This window comes from Cuculus canorus, chromosome 2, assembly GCF_017976375.1.
Source record: "Cuculus canorus isolate bCucCan1 chromosome 2, bCucCan1.pri, whole genome shotgun sequence".
NCBI lineage: Eukaryota > Metazoa > Chordata > Aves > Cuculiformes > Cuculidae > Cuculus > Cuculus canorus.
Genome location: NC_071402.1, coordinates 73786147 through 73801972, shown reverse-complemented (window position 1 = coordinate 73801972; position 15826 = coordinate 73786147). Strand labels below are relative to the sequence as shown.

Below are 15826 nucleotides of genomic sequence, written 5' to 3'. Positions count from 1 at the left end.
TCTGTGTGTAAGGTAAACCTTTGGAAGATGCTGTAGATGAAAATGAAGAGGTGCTATAGCTTTCTTGAGATGTTAGGCAGCTGGAAGATCTCGCTCCCATGAACTAACTACTTCCCAGGACACCGATTAATTACAGGTGCTCTTCTCTTCTCCAAGCCTTTTGACTTGGTTGATTTAAATTTACATCATAGCAACTGGTGTAGGACTTGCTCCAAACATCTAGGCCATGACAGATGCTAAGGAGATAAACAACTGTGGGTTGAGAGGAAATGGGTAATAAGTCCAGACTGTTCTGTGTGGTTGTGGAAGAAGTTAGAGGAACAGTAGATAGAGGTTTCCTGTTAAGCTGGACAAGGGGGAAGCTGTAAGAATTCTCAGCTATGGCTGTGATTGGACTCAAGTTCAACAGCGTTCTTAGAGTGGACTGGCTGGTTCTTCACCTCCCATGAGAAGCTCAGGTTGTCTTAAAAATCTGAATACCACTAAAAGTCAAGGAGGCTTAAGGTCCCAAATCAATCAGATGCTTCGGAGTTGCTCTCCAGTGCCACACAGTTGTTTGCAGTCTGTGGGGTGCTGTGGTGAAACAAGGGCTGCAGATTGGGAAGCAATGTCTGTACGAGCTCTGAGCTTTGAAATCAGAATATGCTAATACATGTATTTTTTATTAACTACTTCTCCACTGATCAAATACATGTCACGTCAAATAGAGTTTGTGAGCTTATGACAAATGCGTGCCTCCATGTGCATGCTCAACAGAGGGTGGTCCTGATTTTCAGAGGTTAGTGGATGACCAGAATTCAGATACGGAGCTTGAAACAGTGGCCTGATTTCTCAGTGACAAATGTTTTCCAGCATGATCTCTTTTCTGATAGTCTAGTTTCATTAGCTTCTGAAGTTGGAGAGTCCCAAAACGTATAGTTGCTCATATAAAAATCTTTTGTTGATGGACAAACATTAAAATAATTGGTAGGAATATTGAAATGAGTGGAAGAGTTTAGAGAATTTCAAGCAGTATTTGAATGGTGGTTAAACCATATTAGATTATTCTGTACTATAACTCAGCCAAAAATGAAGGCCTTGGTGGAAGAATTTATGTGGTCTAAGTTATATAATTTTCTTCCGTTCATAACAGTCAGTTTTGTGCTACTTATGACAATTTAGTCTTGAGTGGTGCTATTGAAGACCATTGAATTCAACTATTATTTTGAAAACCTTTTCTCTTAAAGCTCTGTCAGTGATGTGCTGGCTTGGGTGCTTTGTTGATCTATCCATTTTAAGAAAACGGTTGCATTTTGATGTTAAATAGCAATAGCATGGTGATTGTGACTTTGAAGACTGTGGTCTTGACTGTGTTTCCAGTGAGTTTCAAGTGTCAGATTACTCATTTAAGAAAGCAGTAAAATAATCTTAAAACACACTTTTACATTCGCTGGCCTTAAGCTTTAAGATCTGTTCACGGTTTGAGGAAGCTTTGCCTGAGTGAATTGCCATATTGGCCTTTCTCCTCTGGAGGCATGATGATATCTGCACCAGAAACCCAACTAAACCACAGCTTGGAGGTCCCTTCTGCAGCACAGTTCCTTTCTGATTTTGGAGATACCCTTCAAGACAGGAATAGGGACTCCTAAATTCAGTAGTTTCAAATCACAGCTGAAGCGTGCTTGCAAAGCAGGGCCAGGAAGTTCAGCTAGGATACTGTTCCTGATGTAGTATCTTTTACATATAGAAGATTCTTTAGTCCGAACTTTTGTTATATTTTTTCCCACATCTTTCTGAGAAACTGGGTTGTTTTTTTTAAATAATCACTCCTTCTTTTTGAGCCAGCTGTTGTAGAAAGCTAGTGAATTCTAGAGTTTTCTCATAGCATTGTGTTCAAAGACCCAAGGAAACAGTATACAACTTTGCAATTTGGTATTACTTTTCATAGCACTACTATGGTTAAGTTTGAATTATATTGAGGGAAGGGAAGAAGAGCTTGCATTTCCTGAGGTTAAAGCAAGGAAACAGCAGGCATGCAAAATGGCCAAGGTAGTGAGGAAAGACAAGAAGTCTTAAAAATGTGGACTGAACAGTGTTTGCAGACTTTCATAATGATTCGCATGTCTAAGTATTTGAGAGTCTCCCATCATTATTTGGGGTTTCTTGCCATTTCAGCACAGAGGACTGATTGCCTGAGGGGGACTCCTGTTCCCTGTAGCAAAGCATTAGCCGCAATACATGATAGGAAAGAATTAATTTTATCCTGACATTTTTCTCCTTAGGAGCTATCTGGTATGTCCACATTGAAGGAATTTCTTTAGGATTGGTGTAGAACAAAATGCCTCTTCCCCAGACGATGTAGATCAGGATTTCCTTTCACTGGACTTTTGAGCACATTGTAATCAGGTAAACAGCAGTTTACATTGCAAAACCTTCTGGCAATATTTCTGCAACCTGAAAAGAAAAAAAATACTTCAATAGCCTTAGATGAATGCTTCTAGAATAATAACTGAGCACTCAGAATTAGCAGATCTAAAGCAGACTACCTCAGGATTACCTTCTTTGCAAGGTCCCAAGAGAGATCATCTACTTTATCACTGGTAACAAAATGACTACATTTGATCCGCTTTAGTCTAAAACAAACTTTCATTATTCCTTGGGGTTTTCTCCCCTGTCCAGTGAGGGGGATACAAAGGACTCTGCTCTGTAGTTTGTTTTCTGAGTAGACAAGGTAACAAAATTGTCGTAAAGTGCTGCAATGGCTGGTTCCTCTCCATTTCATCCTCCGATCTCTTCTCGAAGGAGGAGACTGACAGTGCACAGCCTTGGCTCAGCACACATAGGCACCTCCCCAAACTTAAACACAGCTGCTTGTTCTAGTTTTAGATCTACTTACCCTTTGACAGCTGGGGAACTATGGATATTTCTGTAAAATAGTGCTGAAGGCATCATCATCATCATGGTAGCTAAACAGTCCCTGGTAAAAGTCCCTGCGTCTGTCTCACTGACAGTGAAGGCACAGTACGCTATGCACCCCCATGGGTGGATTTGTGAGAGCCTGATCCTGAGCCATGGTAGCTCTGTGCCACTCCAGGGACAAAATCAAAGATGTAAGCAGCTCACTGAACTGGAGCATGAACAGGGGAAGCTTTGCAAAAACTAACTTTGCATTCGGGGCAAGGCAAATTTAGGTTCTCTGAGGCAGTATTCAAACCAGTTTGTCTCCCTGCCTGTGCCCCCAGCACACACCACACTGTCTGTATGGTAAGCCTAGAGGCACCGTTGTCGGCCTCCTCCTGCAGACCCAAGGACACTTCATTGCTTCCAAGCTGTAGCTTTACTGTGACTGGGCAGACTTAACATTCCCCTTCTAACTACAATTCACATAATTTGTATGTAACTGATCACCTTAAGTGTGTAGCTTTGCTTTATCCATATATCTGCATTTGTTAAGCCCTTTGCTTTGCCTAGGGATCCCCACAGTAACTGTAGCAGGGTAAGGTTAACTTCCATCCATCACAGCATGGCTTCATGCAAAAACCTGTCTCTCTCTCCCACACAGAAACATAAATTATACAATCACTGAGGTTGAAAAAGGCTTCTGAGATTATTGAGTCCAACTGTCAGCCCAACACTACCATGCTTACTAACCTATGTCTTGAAGTGTCACATATACAAATGTTTTGAACACTTTTTGAAGGAGATTCCACCGCTTCCTTGAGCAGCTGTTCAATGCCTAACCACTCTTTTGGTAAATAAATGTTTTCTAACATCCAATCTAAACCTCCCCTTGTTTGGCAAAACTTGAGGCCATTTCCTCTCATCTTATCCCTTGTTACATGGGAGAAGAAACCAGCACCCACCTCACTACAGCATCCTTCCAGGGATTTGTAGAGAGCGGTAAGGTCTCCCCTCAGTGTCCTTTTCTCCAGATTAAACAATCCCAGTTCCCTCAGCCGCTCCTCATAAGACTTCTTCTCCAGACCTTTTACCAGCTTTGTTGCTTCTATATGTGAGAAGCTTCTTTGATTTCCCTGTTAAATGTCAACATAGCCTCCTCTTCTCCAACACACTGATCTTTGAGGGTGCACTTTCTTTTCACATTCTCCCAGGCTGCCACGTGACCGCCACTAGCTAGAATTTTGCTGCATTAGTTGAGGACAAGTTAACACCCATGAATTTCACCAAAGCATGTTTTACAGAAGGATTAGAGAAGGAGATGCCTTATAAATGTTAGATTGTTGTATGTCTGAGGCTCTGCTTCTCTTGGGCAGCTGGCCATTTGGGAAAGAGCATAAGCCACAATGTGTGTACCTAAAGCCCTTCTGGAGAACACAGCTTCACAGGTGTCAGACTTCGCACCTAAGCATTTATATTCACACAGACACAGCTGTACAAGCCAGGAATGTTTTCATGTATAATACTGGTTTCACCTCACTGTTGTATCTTGTTACTTGAGGTTACTTTGCTTTTTAGAAATGTCTTGCTAAATGCCCTTTTACTACTTCCTCATCCTTTAATGCCCACATTAAAAAATCTAATGGAAGCAGGAGAGACAAAGATGTTGAGGATGAGAAGCTCTATTCTCGCCACCAATTGTCAGCAAACCTTTCCCTCCAGTCTGAAAATCTTCCCAACTTACTTCTCAAACCAGAAAAGTGTCAATAAAATTTGTTACTGGCAAGTCTGCAGCAGTTCCCTTGGTTTCTCCATCATGAAGCCAGTAAAAGGCACAGAACACTTCATATAGAGGAAGCATGGGTTATACATACATGTGGAACTTGAGAAATAGGTTTAGCATTGATAATGCTCTTTCTCTCACCTTTAAACTTATTTTTACTTGGAATTCAGATGATGAACATCAAGCAGCCAGGTAGTTGGTAGTCCTTTGAAAAAAGCAGCTTGAATCCAGTACAAAATCTACCAGCAAGTAGCACAACAAAGACGATAAATATGAACTAGATCAGCCCCTTGGCTTGGTTACAGATCATTTCCTGCTGAAACACAAATTCAGAAAGATATGTAAAAGGCAGCTTGAAGAGTATACGTAGATTTCAATAGTATTACTCGAATCTGTCTTTAACCTCTCTGTCTTTACTAGTACATTAGAGGATTCCTCAAGGTAACTAATGAGACGTTATTGGGAGTCTGCACCATGGAGCAAAAGCCATTTTTTGTACCCAGAGAGGACATACTTTGTTGGTTGTTTGTTCATTTGTTTGCATTCCCTATGGTTTCATTACACTGCAGCCTCCACGTTTATGTGTTTTGCAAAGAAGTGAGCACAGCTCCATGATCCTTGCAGCTGAAGCCAAGCTATGCATGCCAATGGGTGCTGGCATGGGCTCTGGCACATCGGATACCTCCTTGCAGGCAGCAGTGGGGAGGAAACGGCAGTCAAGGGTGATGGCATGGGTGGAGCTCCTCACACCGGTTGTCCTGTGGGAGATAGCTTATCTGGGGACGCCTGTGTTTCTGGAATAATATACATTTGATTGAAAGCCAAAATTACAGTAGGGAATGTATTGGCTGCCAAGGGCTGATTGACACTCGGAGTCTTAGGAGGGGCAGCATGGACCCTGTAGGGAGGATCTCCTTATCCATCAGCACCAGTTTGCTCTACTACCAGGTGTGTCCCAGCAGTTCCTGCTACTACTCTTCTTTCTGTTATTTTTGTTTCCCTTTAAAAAGTCAGCTGAGAGCCTCTCATTAGGAAGAGTTCATTTTTATCTGTTTCCCCTTTTTTTGCCATGTTGCAGCCTGTGGTAAAGACTTCAGCTCTCTCAAGTAAAACAATAATGTGCCAGCACTGTGTTGCTGGGCTGCCTCATTGGTCTTGGACGTTTGCCTCCTGTTGTGCTAGTAGTATTCCTGCCCTGTGACACAGTGAATGCTGCGCCGTTTCTTAATAGAAGCCCTACATAACAGCTTCTGTAACATGGGCTGCATACAGCCCCTTTTATTTGTTCATGTGTTTCTTTTTTTACATACCAATTAAGTTGCATTGTAAGCTTTAACTTTTTAGGCAATTCTGAGTTGGCTCCTAACTTTTAGCGTATTGTTCGTGCAAATATCACAAATGCTTGATTAACTGGGCAATGTAGTTTATAGAAAGGAGAGGGCAAACCAGTCATTTTTGGCAGCAATTGGATGCATTTAGTTTTTCTATGGCTAAATAACTAGTTATTTTAATTCAGCCCTACCTATGTTATGCTGTGTTTGCTGAAATTTACTAGAGAAGGGCTGAGGCCATTGCATACCTACTTATGGTTGCTCTGCTCAGACCTTTTTTTTTGGCCTTTTTTACACCTACAGGATTCTTGATGTCACTTCAGGAGCACATAGGGGAAAGATACTATTAATAGAAACATAATTTTTGTTAAAGAATCAGTCTTGGTTGTTGTCAATCCTAACCAGCAAATATTGACTCCTTAAATATGCTGTGGACAAAAAACTTGCGTGTGTGTCTTAGGTTCCTGAGAATGCCATCCTCCACCCACAGTGCTCTTGTGTGGTGATAACAGAGATGATGCCACAGTAGATGACCATGATCTAGAGTAAAAAGGGGAAAGGCTTGGCTTTCAGGTCATAGCCAATTGCTAGAGTTTGGTGCACTGTAACAAAGACTGATATTCAAATTCCATTAAAAGGCAAAGGGATTTAGGGAACTCTGTTGGTAAAATGCCACAGAAAGGGCAGTGTGATTTGTCTTTCTCTACTACTTGCTAAACTCCTTTGATAGCCAGGTCTTGTGCTTTTTCCTTCTTTAAAAATTGCACTGTAGAAGAATATGACTTGGGATGTGAATACCACATTCCGAATGGGATTTTGGACCAGATACTTAAACCTGCACTGATGCTGAAGTCTCACAAAATTGAAAGGATCTTACATCTGGGAAGAAGTTCCATAGGTATAAGAGAGGGCATATTGGAAACTGATGGAAAAAAAATTACTCATGCTTCACAAGCCTTTTCTTCCTACTGCCTATGTATCTGTCCTTTAAAAACCACACCGCACATCCTGTTTCCCAGGAGCTCCATTTGTTTTCTCCTTTCTCCCACTAATGATTCTTACATTCATTGCAAAATGCCTTCCTTCCCTCTCCACATTGCTCAACTCTTTCCAGGGAAGTGTGACACTGTCTCTTCGCCCTCCATCCTGTCCTTCCCAACTGTCCCAGCATGAGTTTTCTTTTAAACCAGCCACACTGCTCTTCAGTGACAGATCATATTGTCACCCCTTTCCCCTTTGATATGCCGATTCTTTTTTTTTTCCACAAAGACTTGTACAAACCACCTTTAACCATAGAATACACAATAGTCTTTGTAGCATGATTTTCAAGTGCTCTTCATAAAATCCTGTATGAAGCTCCCAGTAAATATCAAAAAGCTCAAGAAACCCATCCAGCGCTGTGCTTTTGGGTGATGTTTCCACACTCTGGGTAGGTAAAAAGGGAGTAGGGCAGAGCTGTCAGTTCAGTGACACTGTGACACTGGTGCACTCCACACTCCTTGCACAAAAAAAAAATAAATAAAAGTTTCAATTACAATCTCTTGAATTGCAATGATGTGTAAAAAGAGAGAAAAATACAAAGCCTTTTAAGGTCATATCAAACTAATTCAAGAACATTAATTGATGAGTAATGTATTAATGATGTTAGAAGAGCCAATGAGAAATTATTACCATGAAATATTGTAGAGCTAATTACTGTCTGCATATACGTGTACATAGGCATGAATGTACACAGAAATTCTTTCTAAAAAGTCTGTATCAAGTAACTGTTTGATAAACAAATACTGAAAATATCCTTGATCAGTGCATCCGAAAAGCCTGGTTCCCAAGCGTTTGTCATATCAGTGCTCTGACAGTGATTTTCCCAACTACAGAAAGGGAGAGACAGGAACGTCTCTCACCAAGGAAGTAGGAAACACTGTTGATTTTTATTTTCAGTCTCAAGGAAAAAAAATTATATAACCTGCCTCCCATTTGTCATTCAGATTTAATAAAAACCCTTAGTATTTCTACTGGGGCGATTTCTCACTCCTATCATGTCTCCTACATCAGTGAGGTTTTTTTCAACAGTTTTCATTTGTGAAGCATGTTTGCAAAAAGTGCTAACTTTGAAAGAAGAGATTTTGTTTGTTAATTAGATCTGCGAAATTTCTCTGAGGACCTAGGGTGAGGCCTCAACGTTCATCAGCTCTCAGTGGCAAAGTGAGCTCTGCATCTGAACTGAGCCCTTGCCATGAACGGCACTGCTGAATGAATGCGCTTGTAAGGGCATCCTGGATGCTCAGCTTCATCTACTTGGGGGCATTCATTGAGCGGCTATGGCAGTTCAGGGCGTAGCAGCAGAGAGCTTTAGTGAAGAATTACTAGATCAATATCCCTTTCACTGCTTATGGCAAGAAATGAACTCCATCATTACTTGTATCGGCATTCCCCAGGGCATGTAAATTTGGACTTGACTATCCATAATATGCAGGGTATATTGTGTGCAGTTACTTTTGTGTAGATACATTGTGAGTATAAACCATAGAAATCCAAACAAAAAATACACCAATAGACACAATAATATAGATATAAAATTAAACTCCTTTTTCTTCCATTGCATAAGACCAACAGGTGTGAACAGAAAACAATGTAATTTCATTTTATGTAGCTAAAACAGTGATTAAAACAAGGATGTATAAAGAAGAGATAGGTGTCTGGCATATAAAGCGGGCACATTGGCAAAAAATAAAACTTGAGAAGAAGCTTGCACTGTAGGGCCTGTGCTTTCCCTTGGAGTGGGAGAAGGCTGGATTAGGTGCTGTGTTCCCGTTGACCCTTTCAAAACACCATAGCAAAAGTTGCTCTTGACTTCAGCAGGAGTTAACCTGTGAGCAAGGGGAATACACAAGAGAGATTGTGCATTTAGAAAACATGATAAAACTTGTTGGATGCTTTGGAAGAAAAGGGCATTTTTACAAATGGGAGTTGTTCTGGGGAGGTCAGGATTCCCCTGCCAACTCTCCTGCTGCTGTTCCTACTTCATCCTAAACTGCTTGTGTTGCTTGTGCTATGATAATTCTGTCTTTCTGTTAGGTATTTCTCTTAACAGCAATAATGCCATCTTCTTTTACATTTACTGCTAGCAGTATCACAAACCAGCATCCTGTTTACCTTCTTTATTGCAGCTGCATACGGTACAGAAGGCTTTAGGGACTTTCATGCAATAATTCCCAAATCTTTCTCCTGTAAGTATACTGTAAACTTAGCTCACTACAGAGCATTTCCATCTAATTCCTACTTTTATGATTTTTGTTTGTGTCATTTCACTTCTCAGTAACGTAAATTTATCTGCAGATGCTACCAAAGGGCTGAAGTAGTCTGAGCTTTTTGCTTCATTCACATGTATTTCGTTTTAACTTAACATAAAGCTTACTTCAAAAGCCACCTTCTCTAAATCCTTGTTATGCAAAGAGCTTGTAACTGTTTTGTATATTTATATTCAAATTATTATTCTTATATTTAAGAGGACAAAATGGTGTGTGAATTATTGAAAATCCATCAAACACTCAAGCCAAATAGTTCTATTGCTTCCGTTTGCCATGATGAAAGCAGCAGTGTAGGGTTCTTGTGTGCTAAATATGAAGAATAACGTAGATCACTTCTGTTTAGCTAGTCATACTATCCTTGTTAATCACTGTTTGTTCTTTGATTATTTTTTTCCCATATATCTAAATTATTCCCCTTTTCAGGATATACACTTTAAAGGAAAAGCCTGCTATTTATAATGTACATTCATTCTACTATGCATGTGGATTCTGTTAAAAATGCAGTATTGGAAAAAACATTAGAATATCTGGATTGGTAGACTTTATAAAAGGTGTCTCATCAAGCAGTGTTCAGAAATGTGAAAGACTTTCCACTCAACATTTTTCCCAGGGAAGGGTTTTAAGTCAGATATTCTTGTCAGTTACATCCATGTAATCCTCCTGAGGCACCTAGGAAGTTGTAGGGTGTTACAGAGAAGAGTTTGTCAGACCTTTAATTTTCAAATTGATGTTAAGGTCTTTCATCTCTTGAAGTAATTATTGCTGATATCTTAATTATGTTGTTGTTACAGCAGCACTTATCAATAAGGCTACCATGAAAATTACTGTTACATTATAGGAAAATTCTTGGTCTTGGGTGAAACGGACCCCATACGTTCTCACTACCCACTAAAATAAATGCCCTCCTTTTTGGGGTGGGTGGGGTGGTGTGAAGGAAGAGGTTTTTCAATGAAAGGAAAGTAAGACTTGGGGGCAATGAAATGCTCTTTTTCAGCTTAATGAAGAACTAATTTTTCACCAAAATCATCAGATTAGAAAAGAAGAAAAATAAATGTGAAGAGATTTAGTTGACACAAAATATCATACAGTCCTGTAGAGAAAAGAGGAATGAATACTGACATTAACTGATCTGAATCCTGGCCCTTTTCCAGGTTTGCTGTGTTCGTATCAGATCGAATTTACCAGTGTACGTACTATCACATGTAGTGAAGCTATGTCAAATTTATACCTGAATTCTTTTTCCAGCTGCAAGCAGTTGTTACCTGTCGGGTTATAACACAAAGGACTTGTCCAATAAAATCAAAACCATTGTCCCACACACCTTTGCTGATTCAACTAGGTTTTTTAATAGTAGCTTATGAACTTAGCAATTCTCTCCTCTTACTTAATGGTCCTAGTCCTACTGTCCTAAACCCACAATTATCACTCTTATAATTTCCTGTAATGCTGTTTACTGTTTTTAAATTCTTTCTTTCTTTCATCCTTCTGCACCCCGGTTTCTTTATCAGTGTTTGTACTCTGTGCTTGCCCCTTGTCCTTGCTTACCGCATAGAACTGCAAACCAAATAATTGGATTCAGTACAACCCTCAAAATCTTCCTGCCGAGTGAAGAATGTTGCATTTTCAATACAATTTTCATCCATTGTCTTTGATGAGTTACTTTCACAATTGTTTTCAACAAATCCATGTGCAGTGGATTTATTATAAATTTCATTCTTATTAGCCTGAATTCTCAAAATGAATGTTACAAATCCAAAAGTCTCAAAGTGACCGAGGAACAGATTTGTAATGTTTTGGTTCGCAGCTCCCTGGAAGCCTTGTGTCTGTCTTGCTGATATCCAGTGTTCATTGCTCCATGGGTTACAAGCTCATTGCATTGCCTGTAGAAATGTAGTTATGTTTGTAGCTTTTGTTATTTAGACATATTGCACATGCTGTTTAGAAGTTATCTCCTTTGATATGTTTGTTTCTCTGCCACCATATCTATTCTGTAACAAAACTGAGTGGCATCCTGTATTGTTTTTTTCAGCTGGTAATATTAAAATAGAGACTCAGAGTGATGAAGAGAATGGGCGTGCCTGTGAAATGAATGGGGAAGAATGTGCAGAGGATTTACGAATGCTTGATACCTCGGGAGAGAAAATGAATGGCTCACACAATGGCCCAGGCAGCAAAGCTATGTCAGGAGTTGGAGGCATTCGACTTCCTAACGGAAAGCTAAAATGTGATATCTGTGGGATAATTTGCATCGGTCCCAATGTGCTCATGGTTCACAAACGAAGCCACACTGGTAAGGCCTGCCATAGTTTTTCCTTTAGTTGACAAGAATTGGCCCCATATTAGGAACCAAGATTAATCTTCTGTGACTACCATGTACATGTTGACTCTTGTAAGATAATGCAGCATCGGTGGGCAGTTGGAACTTGATTATTTTATTACTCCATTCCAGATAGCAGAGGAATTGGGATTTTTTCTTGATGTAAGTCAATCTATTGATCTAGAAATTGAAAAAAGAACAAGATTTGTCAGCATAAAGGAAAATGGGCATAATTTCTTTTTTGTTGAGCCAACAGTTGTTCATTATGCTGATAACAAAACTGATGTCTAAAGGGATGTACAGGTTGTTTGGTTTGAAGAGACATGAAAAATTCCAAATACAAAAAAAAAAAAAAAAAGAGTAAAGAAATCTTGATTAGTTCCTAAGACATTTCTAAGAATTACTGAAAAAAACCCCAAAAACATTTTAAGTGACTAACCCTGAAATTGACCCAGTTCTAATGTTTTCAGCAATGCAAAAGAGGCCATTATGGATCAGTGATTATTAAAGTGATTGGCAAAATGAATAAGGAATTTAAAATGTTCAGGGAACTGTACTGGCAGTATTGGTAAAAACAAAGGTTAGTTTTATGTTAAATGTTTTATGAAGTAAAAGCAAGTATTGTCACTGGTCAGATCTGGACTAAAGGTTTTCCACTGAGACAGTAAAAGAGACATGTAAAGATGCTGTACTCCATGGGGATAATTTTTCCTTGTGTTGTGAGCCTTCTTGCCTCGATTTTCTAATTCTAAACACTCTCAAAAAGAGAAAGAACTTAAGAGGCTGAAACAAATGAAGAATTAAAGACCAAAGTGAGTCTCATCTTGCCTGGTATAAGCTATTTAAAAAAATATTTGTTTAAAAAAATCAGGCTTGTAATCTAAACTCTAGGATCATCTATAGTCAGAAAAGGAACTGAAATGTACCACTGTGCTACAGAAATTACTTTGAAAATAAATAAATAAACTGGCATTTTTTTTCATGAATATTCAAATTGAAGAGAATTTGAAGTATTTTAAAGAAATACTTAAGCTAAGAATGACTTGTCCAGTGGTTAGATTGCACTGAAATAGCTGTGCTAATGAACACATTGTTTCTTACCCTGCATCCCCACAATCAGGCTTTGACCATTCCCCAGAAATACTAAGGAGTGAGATTAACAAAGTGTTTTCAGAGTTTAATGGAGAGGATCTATTATAAGACCCCAGGTGTTGTCCATGCCCTCCAGTGCTAATGTCTCTCATCGTCACTGTGGCTGTTCAGGCTCTGGAATGGTGCGATCTGATAGTGTTAACACAGGTTAGCCACATTCAGAAGCAGTATTGGTGGAGATTAGCAATGCTGTGACATTGCCTACTTCAAACTACTCTTCAATTAAATCCTCCTGCCAGGGAAGATTCAGATATGTATCTTTACTGGAAAAGCCAGAATTTGTTCTTAGAAGACAGATTGTATCCTAACTTTAGATATAGTAAAAGGCTTCTTCTTGGTGTGTCTATTTTTTTTTATTTATTTATTTTCCAATGTTAGTGTGATCTTTTAAATGTTGAAAAAAGTTAAATGAAATGAGGTACATTGGATATGATTGGATATGGTCAAACAGATCCATGGGCTTGAAGAAGATGCTTTGGCATTTGCAATAAAATGTTGCAACTTAAAATGCATTTAGATTGAGGTAGATTTCTTTGAGCTTGGTTAAGGAGGCTGCTGTTTTATCAAAAGTACACTGCCACTGCTTAGGACGAGCTGTTTCAGGTCCTTGAGGGTTGATGGCAGTGTTTACACAAGGGCTGAATGGCCTGGACGGGAATACATCTGATTTTTGGGAACTGCCTTTTTTTCTGCTGCACTGGTTATTACCCAGAAGGCTGAGTCTCCAGAGGAGGAGAGTTGCCTTTTTGCCCCATTCCAGCATCCCCCGGCACCACCTCACTAGTTTCCCTGGACCAGACCTCAAGCTGCCCTAAGTCCCTGTATGGCAGAGTGACCAGTATGCGTGCCAAAGCTGCTCAGGGTGCTACCACACAAGCACTGTCCTGTCCAGCCTCTGCAGAGACTCCTCCACCCATTGCAGAGCCCTCCGCTTGCCAATAGAACCCTCAGAATACATAGTCAAAACCTGTACTGGAAACACCCTATGAAGCTGTACTTTGCTCAGCAGGAACCGCTTCTGTTACACTTAATAAAACTAAAGGATATGGAGTTGATTCCTTGAGTCCTACCATAGAATGAAAGCCTTTGCTTTCCCTCCCACCTTGCCCTCGACTCCTCTCCCGAGCTGCCTCTTTGGGTGAGTTTGGGTGCCCTTGCAGAGGCTGGAGAGGGAGTGGAGGCTCAGAGCTGGTAGTTTAAATTAAAGGGATGTCATGGGGAAACAGTAGTGACTGCTTTTCCTTTCAGCTACACTGTGAAAATTAAAAGTAGAAATAGGATATACTATTACAGACATTTAACTGACTATGCTGAAGACCATTTCAATACATGCCTGATGAAGGAGTAAGCCTCGCAAATGAATTACTTTGGTGCTAATTCATGTAAAACCTGCATATGCAGTGAGGTTTCCTTAAATAAATATTTGATAAGTGAACAAAACTCCAGCACACTAAAGTGCCAAAAAAAAATGACTACCCAACCTGATAAAAGACATAATTACATTTAATGAATATACCTGCCAAGTGCAGATATGCAGAGCAGCACCTGATATTTCTACCCCTCCTGTCTGCAAGCAGCTGTATACTGACAGCTTCCTAGTGCGTTACCTGTTGCTCCCATCTACCAAGCGAATCTCACTCTGTCCTCACTCTCCTTTCCCAAGGTTTTTAGTGCATTGGTTTTCACCACTTTGCTGGTGTCTTGCTTGATGCTTAAGAAAAAAAGGGAAATTTAGACAGGAATCCCTTCCTTCCCCCTGATGCCGAGACCTCGGGTTATGGTTCAGGCTTCGCTCTCTCAGTATGCACATATGTATGTGCATATGTGCATATGTACGTAAGTGCATATACCGGTGTATGTGTATAGATATTTCCTCCCTATATGTACACTGCTTTAACTTAAACCAACGGTTAGTTCTTGTTAATTTGGTCTAAAGTTCTCAAATTTATTTTAAAAACTAATGCTCATTGAAGAATGAGCATTAAAAAAAAAGAGAGAGAAAAAGAGAGCCATGCACGCTTCTAAGTATTATGTGATTTTTGTCACTTTATTGTTTAAGTCATGAGAAAGATCTCAATTAAGATGATAAAATATCATTCACTGAATAAGTAGTCCTGGGCCCATCCTGCCACTAAGGCTTGTAGATCACTGCAGTGATGATTGATTACATTTACAGCCCCATTGCAGTTTTTGCTCCTGGGCCCATATTCGTCGACAGCTACACACTGTGCAGTGAAATCCACCCAGGGTAGACTTGTGCTGTTCAGAATGGGCAATAAAATAACACACAAAGATGATTGTACTAACAAAAGATGCATTATATATTTTTTCATTCCATCCTGTCTCTTCCCTGTTTTGGGGGGGATAGTTCCACACCCAGTAATCTTCCATCAGGGACTGGCTCTATCCTAGCAGGGATGAGAGCTTGCTGGGCATGTTAGATACCTGAAACAACACAGATGTTCCCCACTCTGGCACTGATACCATGGGTGACCAAGGGCTGGCTGAGCTACGCATAGTTTCAGGGTCCTTCGGTGATGGATCTCATTCCCCTTGTAAGTTTGTGGAAATATTTGGTATGTAGAAGTCTCACTTGAAATTTTCTATCTGTCTGTCTTCTTCACCCAGTACAAGTTTTCACCCTGTAATTGCACGAGGTGCTGGCTGGAGATACATTTCCTTTCTACTTTGCTTTGCATTTCATTCCTGGAGTACTTTTACCATCTTGGTTTTCTTTTCTTATGCTCCTCTGAGTCAAAATAACAGAAATGAAAAAGCTGGAAAAACTTCCAAATGAGAATTAACCATTTCTTCTGAATTTGCTCCCCCCTCCCCCGTGACAAACCGACTTCATTACTGTTTCAATCCATTTCTAGAAAATATCTTCTATGCTAATTAATTGTCCCAAAGATTAAGAGATAAAACAGACAGACTTTTACCCATTTCCTTTTCCCTCTAACAACTACGGTGCATGGCTTATGAAATACAGAACAAAATCCCGTAAGGCTAATGTTGGCGTTTTTCTGGGTCACCCCAGTTGAACCAGTTGCAGTGACTA

At 39.9% G+C, this 15826-nt stretch overlaps 1 protein-coding gene across 16 annotated transcripts in view; it reads left to right on the top strand.

Moving 5' to 3' along the window:
- Positions 1-15826, top strand: part of IKZF1 (IKAROS family zinc finger 1) — a 71099-nt gene that overhangs the window by 37695 nt on the left and 17578 nt on the right. For 10 of the 16 annotated variants that reach the window (XM_054059383.1, XM_054059385.1, XM_054059387.1 and 7 more), the window contains 2 exons: positions 9159-9218; positions 11329-11589. The exons of 3 other annotated variants lie outside the window; for them this stretch is intronic. In XM_054059383.1, coding sequence (XP_053915358.1) covers positions 9159-9218; positions 11329-11589 — 321 coding nt within the window. The remainder of the gene's footprint in view (positions 1-9158; positions 9219-11328; positions 11590-15826) is intronic. 3 more of the 16 variants (XM_054059390.1, XM_054059389.1, XM_054059393.1) reach the window with 1 other exon arrangement.